The following is an 8017-nucleotide window of genomic DNA, read 5'->3' as shown; positions in this document are numbered from 1 at the left end:
TTATATTTCAACACTCTCCTTTAAATCGGGCATATATTTTACTCCAAGTTTCTTCCTCAAGTAACCAAACCTTTCTCTTGTCAAAGACTTGGTGAAGATGTCAGCTATTTGCTCATTTGTAGGATAGTAGAGCAAATCGATTTTCCCTTGTTGTAGTGCATCTTTGATGAAGTGGTACCTTCTATCAATGTGCTAGGTTTTTTTTATGGAAGACTGGATTCTTGGTAATAGCTATAACAGAAGTGTTATCTTATTTATTTGTCTATTTCTGCTTACTTTGAGAGCAAATCGATACTCGACGTGCTACTACTGGTTATCTTATTTATTTAGGCTCTAATTTGATCTCCTGGTACTCCGAAAAGTAGTCCATTGCCCGTTCAAGCATCGAATTCAAGTTTTTTGCTCTCTCTCACTCTTGTGCCGAGACAATATGGATTTACTCTCTCTAGGTGAGCTTGGTGGGCTCTCATCTCTAGTGAATCTTCATTGTGACAACCTTAGTGCAATTTATCTTGCTTCAAATCTTATTCATCATGCACACATACGTCACATCAAACTTGGTTATCATTATATACGTGAATAGGTTACTGTTGGAAGTCATCGTGTTTGTTACATTTCTATTTTCGACCAACCTGCTAACATTCTCACTATAGCTATCCATCAGCCTCGGTATGGTATTCTTTGCTCCATACTCGTCTTATTAGGATTGTCCATTTTGTGGGGGTGAGGTAGGGAGTGTTAGATTAGAATCCTTACATGACAAGGTTAGCTTTATTGTTATTATTATATTCGTAATTGTAATTACATTAGGATTCTTTCCACATAGGGTGTTGTATATCTTTACACATAATCAATCTACGGAGTCATTATTTTACATGATATCACTCGTTTAAGTTTTCTTTAGGTCATAAGATTTTTCATGTTTCTGCATCCACTTCACAAAAAAAAAAAAAAAAAAACCCTCTTTTCCTTCTTGTCTTTCTTCTTCCTCTAGGATTTCTAGGTTTACGTCTCATCTCATAGCATCTTCCTCCTCTTCTCTTCTTGATCTCATAACCTCTCACTTTGTCAAACGTATCAAACAAAACTATTTGCCTGGCTTCGTATCGTTTGGTATGCAGACGAGACAGGACAGAACGGAATGGGACGGGACAGGATGAGAACGGAACGGAACGGAGAGGGAGCAAAGATGCCCTCGGATGGAAACAAGGAGGAGAAAAAAGGAGATGAAGAGGTTATAATTTTGTATTCCACATTGTTTGGTATGCAGACGGGACGGGACAAAATGGAATGGGACGAGACAGGATGGGGACGGAACGGAAAGGGAGTAAAGATGCCTTTGGATGGAAACAAGGAGAAGGAAGAATGAGACAGAGATATTATAATTTTGTGTTCTACACGTCTAATAAGTTTAATTTTAACTTAATCCGACCTCACTCTTGATGACGGGATATACAAGCTTGACCACGTGACAGCCCTACCGAGTATCTTAATTAGGGTTTTGGTTTTGAAGGTAATTGCTGCTACTCAATGATCTGTGTGTGTGTGTGTGTTTTTTCAAAAAAAAAGCCACAATTTGGAGGGAGAATGTAGTAGTGAGTTTTGAGGGTTTGAATGAAGTGTTTAAAATTTAGTTTTGTTCAGTGGTACAAATTTCGACAAACTGAAGCTCTGAATCGCAACCACATACTTTTAACTCGAACCAGATATCTGGTCCGTCCAATCCATCTCGATATCTTCAAAAACCCGAAAAAGGCCACGCATTAACGTGCCGTCAGATTCAGTTTCGAAACCCAGGACGGCAGAAGTTGTTCAATTACTGATCTACCCCTTTTCTCACATGAACAGATTGGCTGGATTGTAGCCAAATGTAAAAGGTAATTTGAGAAATACGAAAAAAGTTGCAAAAGCCACTTCAGCCAATTCGTCTTTTCTCCATCTCTGGTTGCTCTTGGTAAAAGAAAACTAATAAAATAAATACACTATCACTGGAGCCTCCTCACGCGCCTTTTAGGAGAGTGCAATAGATTTGGAATTTTTGTTTTTTGAAACAAACCGAAGGAAATAGATTAAACCTCATAATTAACTAACAATAATGTGATTCAACCTTTGGTAAGAATTGAATTTAAGAATTCTCATTTACAAGTGGAAATGAATATTACTAAACCGTAGTACTAAGTGGCATAAATGTTTATTACATTTATCTTTACTTAAGGTTGATTAAAATTAAAATTTACTTTTACTTTTTGGGCAATCATCTAGTTACAATGTGTACCCCATCTAAATTGTACTTTTACTTTTAAAGTAACGAAATTTTCAACTGAGAAATGTTCTTTTGCGCTGTCTTTACTTTAAAGGTTATATATATAAATAAAGTTGTGAATCTAGATTACTAATACAACAATATTATATTTAATTAAGAGCATGAGAGAAAAATTGGTTTCGAATTCGTATTCCAGAGATTCAAATTTAAGATCTCTTACTTACAAATAAAAATGATTATAACTAAACTGTAATACTAAATAACAACTTAGGCTAATTAATTTGACTATTTTCTACGCGATTTACTAATTTGAAAACACTAGACTTTCATATGCCAAGTTTGGTAATAGAATATTACTTTTTCTAAAATCATGTAAGATTTAGTTCAATATTAGTATTTTCTAGTATAGTATGACACCATTAGAATTTATGTATCTAGACCGAAAATTCGTACAAGTTTTTTCTTGTAAAGATCAGAATTTTTGTGTCAAGATATATATTAAAAAAAAAATAAAAATCTTTGTCTAGTTGTAAGTAAGTGAACACTTTTCTTCTCTTTTTTGTGCATACAAATTTTTTTGTTAGAGCACTTCCATCATATTCTCTTTGCCATGGCAAGAACAACAAATGACAAAAAGAGTCAGAAAATCTCCTACATCGGTGAATAACTAACTTGGTAGTTTCTGCTCGTGAGCTTGTCATAGCGCAAAGTAATTTGGACCACACTTCAAGTCTTGCCTCATTCACGTAGCTTGATTTGGATCACCTGATTCCAACGGTTATCTGCATCAAATGGTTGAATTTTCTTAAATTAAAATAAAAATCCCAAAAAAATTGAGAAGAAATAGAATAATTCATAGATCTATAATGCACAACCATCACCTTCACTCCCCACTCCAAAACTCCCTACAAATCTATTTCCTTCATATCTTTATTTTCTAAAAAAATAGTATGAATAATAATTGACAAAGGCGATTACTATTAAGTAGGAATAAAAACTTTCTTAGACTGGTTTGATATTGTTGAAATTATTTTAAAAACAATTTTTTAAAAAAGATGAACTAAACTTGTGTTTGGTGAATGAAAAAATAAATGCCTTTTGTCAAAATTATAAATCCAAAACAACAGAAAACAGAAATAACTCTACCTGCTTTTGAAAATAGCGTTTTTTCACAGCACAGCAAATTGCTGTCAGCAATCCAAATTAACCCTTGGCCTCCCGCTACTATTTATTATGGCAGAATAGGTGGCATTAACGTGTGCTGTATGCGAGTGGGTTTGAAGGGAGTGACAATAACCCTAGCAGCGAGATAGACAACTACATCTACAGACAAAAGCCACATAAAAAAAATTATAAATTAAAAATTGAAAAATTATAAATTAAAAAACAAGAGAGAGAGAGAGAGAGAGAGAGAGAGCCACTTTATCCCCACTTTTATATGTTGCACGCATCCACATAGCAGAGAAGAGAAGGAAGACGAAGTACCATTAACCCTCAAGGCTCAAAGCAAACCAGAAGGAGCAGAGGAGAAAAGAAAAGGAAAATCCCACAAAAGCCCCCAACCCACACAGACGGAAGAAATGAAGAAAGAAGAAGATGGTTCCAAACATGGGTCTTGAGCCTTGAGGCCTGTTTGCTTCAAATACAAAAGCTTTTTCTGCAACAACAAAAGCCATTAAGCTAGCAGAGCAGTAGAAGCTGGTAAAAGTGCTTTTGGGTAGTGAAATTTCGTTTCTTGAGCTGTGCATGTAGTTGGGTAGTCTCTGTTTGACCCAGAAAGAAAATATGATTTTTTGTTTTTGGGGTTTTAAGCATTGAGCTGTCTTGGTCTGTAAATTTGAGTTGAACCATTAGTAATTTGTGCTTTTGGGGTTGTGAGTTTCGTAGGCGTTGAGGAAAAGCTGGAGATTTTTGGGTTTTTTGGTTTGTGGAGATTTATAGTTGTGTTGATTTTGTTAGATGAAGGCCATGCCCCTACCTTTTGAGGAGTTTCAAGGGAAGGGGGTGTTAGATTTCTCTTCTGTTCCTTCTTCTGCTGCTGCTGCTTCAGATTCATTTCTATCTCCGCCACCACCACCGCCGCAAAAGTGGAATCACCACCACCAAAACAGCAAGGAGAATTGTTATGTGGGCAGCTCTGAGCCCACCTCTGTTCTCGATACCAGAAGAAGCGCAAGCCCTCCGACATCCTCCTCAACACTGTCTTCCTCCCACGGCAGCGGAGCCAGCGGTGGCTGCGGCCGCTCTACAGACACAACAACTGCGGGGGTTGAAAACCCATCTCGAACACCCTTAGAGGAACAAAAATGCGGGCCGCCCCTCGGCATGGAGGACTGGGAGAGCGTTCTGTCTGAGTCTCCCGGTCAAGAGCAGTCCATCCTGAGGTTGATTATGAGTGATATAGAAGACCCGTCTCTCGGATTGAACACGCTGCTGCAGAGTTCAAGCGGCTCTGATCATCTCCATCAAGATTTGGAATTCAGCGGCGGAGGGTTTCATGATGTGGTGGATCAAGGAGGATACGGAGGCGGATTCGAACCCAATAACAATTCTGGGAGTTTGGTGAGCCCCTCTCTACATGCAAGTTCTGGTCCTGATTTTAATTTCAATAATAATGTATCAAATGTTGAGACTCGGAGCAGCAATGTGAGACCAAACCCTACAATGTTCTCTGGTTCAATGAGCAATCCTTTTCTGGTTTCGCAATCTTCCGGCATGTTTCAGCAGCAACAGAGCACGGGATTGGATGAGAAGCCTCAGATTTTCAATCCCCAGATGGTAATTAACCAAAACCAAGCTCAGTTTGCACAATACCCAGCTATGTTTATGCCTTTGACGTATGCCCAATTGCAAGAGCACCACCTTCTGTCACCGCCACCATCAAAAAGGCTCAATTCTGGTGAATTAGGACCCAGTTACCCGGTCCAAAGGGTACCGTTTTCGAATCCCGGGCAAGAGCTAGTGGTTCGGGCTCAGCAGCAGCTTCAGTTTCTTCCTCAGCACCTTCAGCAGCAGAGGCCAACAATGCCTGTGGCGAAGGAGAAAATGATGAGCCCAACAGAGGGCGGTAAAGAAATGATGAACCAGAACCAGCTGCAGCAGCAGCAGTTTCAGCAAGCAGTAATTGACCAGCTTTTCAATGCAGCAGAGCTGATCGAAACAGGAAATTCGGTACTCGCGCAAGGGATATTGGCGCGGCTCAATCACCAGCTCTCTCCCATTGGTAAGCCTTTTTCAAGGGCTGCTTTTTACTTCAAGGAGGCCTTGCAATTGCTCCTTCACACCAACACCTCTAGTAACTGCTCTTCGGCCTTGTCGCCTTTTAGCCTCATTTTCAAGATTGGTGCTTATAAATCGTTCTCTGAAATCTCACCTGTTGTCCAATTTGCCAATTTTACTTGTAACCAAGCCATCCTTGAAGCCGTGGAGGGCTTTAATCGTGTTCATGTTATTGATTTTGATATTGGCTATGGTGGCCAATGGGCTTCTTTTATGCAAGAAGTTGCCTTGGGAAATGGGGGTGTACCATCTCTTAAAATCACTGCATTTATATCCTCTTCCACCCATGATGAATTCGAGGTTAGTTTCACTCGAGAAAACCTCAAACACTTTGCTAGTGAGCTCAACTTGGCATTCGAACTTGAACTTGTAAGCCTTGAGTCGTTGAACTCTGGGTCTTGGGGATTGCCTCTTCATGCCTCTGAGGGTGTGGCAGTTGCTGTCAATCTCCCGATCGGCTCCTTTTCAAATAACCCTTTATCGCTTCCTTTGATCTTGCGCTTTGTTAGGCAGCTTTCTCCCAGAATTGTGGTTTCTTTGGACAGAGGCAGTGACCGGATCGATGTTCCATTTCCCCACCAAATAATCCAAGCCATCCACTCTTACTCTGGCTTGCTTGAATCAATAGATGCTGCAAATGTAAACCCAGATGCCCTTCAGAAGATTGAGAGGTACTTGCTCCAACCAGGCATTGAAAAGATTGTAACAGGCCGCCATCTTTTGCCTAAAAGAACACCTTCATGGAGGACACTGTTTTTGTCATCTGGGTTCTCCCCATTGACTTTCAGCAATTTCACCGAGTCCCAAGCCGAGTGCTTGGTGCAGCGGACTCCGGTTGGGGGTTTCCACATCGAGAAGAAACAGTCTTCGCTTGTTCTCTGCTGGCAGTGCAAGGATCTCATATCGGCCTCGGCTTGGAGGTGCTGAAGAACCAGCCTTTTGAAGTTGGTTCTACCAATTAATTTTCGTCTCCAAGGTGTCTCATAACTTACTGCTTTAGTTTCGGAACTCGTTTTCGGTTTTCTTCTTCGATTCTGCAACTATGCCCTAATTGTCTATGGTGCTGTAGTAGGCCTTTTGTTTCCAATGAAGAAACCAGACATTCAAAGTAACTCAATGGCTTTGTAAAGTTTTTATATTTTCAATTACTTTCGGAATTGGGTGTATCTCTATAATCTGGTGTCCTTCATAATTAAGGTGGTGACTATTTGTTGTACACTAAGAGCAACTTCACCGGTGCGAAGGTCTCTAGGGTTATTCACTATTTAATCCATCCAATGAACGGTAATTATCCTTAATGAACAGTAATTATTTTTTGCATCTTCATCCCTACATTGAATAGCTCTAGCAATAGGTAATAAAATAATTTTATTTGTAATTTCGGATAAAATTTTTAATCGTTCTCGTTGTGCTACGTGTCATTATTCGAAAAGACAATTATTGGTGAGGGATTTCGATAAGATTTTGATCTAATGTCGTCGTGCCGTGTGTCGTTACCTTTTTAGAATCGTTGATAGATTTTCGATAAGATTTTTAACCAATCACGTTGTGCCATGTGTCACAATCTGTTTATAATCTTTAAGGATAGATTTCGATTTTAATGAATGACGGCATGTCACATGGCATTATCTACAACCTAATCATTTTTTAATCCTTCATATAATCCACCATCCATCTTTAAAAATCTCACACCAATTTTCTCAAGATCTTTATCATTTTTCATAGTTTCTGCTTCTTTCCTACAATGTCTTCTTCTTTAAGGATGATGTGGGAAATTGATAAGTAAGAGGAAAAATTGTTTAACCAATCAGAAGGAATGTTCAATCTTCAGGTGGCCCAAAATGAGATGGATGAGGAAGAGGATGAGGAGCGTAGAAGGAGAGATGACGAAGCAAGAATGGCAAGAGCCTCACATTCCCGTCGAGTTATCCAAGTTGTGGCTCAAATCTCCAGGCCCAGTCGTTCTGCAAAAATTGATAGAAGCATGCAACAACGAGGTAATGATCTCTTGGACGATTATTTTGTCTGTAATAATGCATTCCCTAATACGTACTTTAGACGTCGTTTTAGAGTGGAACGACATTTGTTCAACAAAATCATGGGCGCTGTTTGCCACCATGACTCTTTTTGGTGTTATGAGTCTCCTATCTCAGCAAAAAATTACTGCTGCCTTGCGGATACTTGCATATGGAATATCTGCAGACCAAGTGGATGAGATAGTGATGATGGGGAAATCAACCATTCTTAAGTCCCTGATGAGGTTTTGCTTTGTAATCGAATCTATCTACACCACATAGTACCTCCGGAAACCTACTGAGATGAACTTGCAAAGGCTTTTGAAGAAGGGCAAGATGCAAGGTTTTCCTGGGATGATTGGAAGCATCGACTGTATGCACTGGACTTAGAAAAACTGTCCAAGTGCATGGCAATGAGCTTATGAGGATAGAAAAGGAGCAAAAAATATCATTGTGGAGG

General features: G+C 39.4%; 1 protein-coding gene across 1 annotated transcript; it reads left to right on the top strand.

The window, feature by feature from the left end:
• The first annotated feature begins 3656 nt into the window (after positions 1-3656).
• On the top strand, positions 3657-6758 carry LOC126629259 (scarecrow-like protein 22). The gene has a single exon (XM_050299230.1). It carries the CDS (start codon positions 4223-4225, stop codon positions 6467-6469), a length of 2247 nt encoding a protein of 748 aa, XP_050155187.1. The 5' UTR covers positions 3657-4222; the 3' UTR covers positions 6470-6758.
• Positions 6759-8017: the final 1259 nt, after the last annotated feature.

Source organism: Malus sylvestris, chromosome 7, assembly GCF_916048215.2.
Source record: "Malus sylvestris chromosome 7, drMalSylv7.2, whole genome shotgun sequence".
NCBI lineage: Eukaryota > Viridiplantae > Streptophyta > Magnoliopsida > Rosales > Rosaceae > Malus > Malus sylvestris.
Note: the sequence above shows the minus strand (reverse complement) of the source record. Positions and strands in the feature narration are given on the sequence as shown.

Coding starts and splice junctions, on each gene's coding strand:
- LOC126629259 (XM_050299230.1), top strand. CDS start 4,223: ATGAAGGCCATGCCCCTACCTTTTGAGGAGTTTCAAGGGAAGGGGGTG.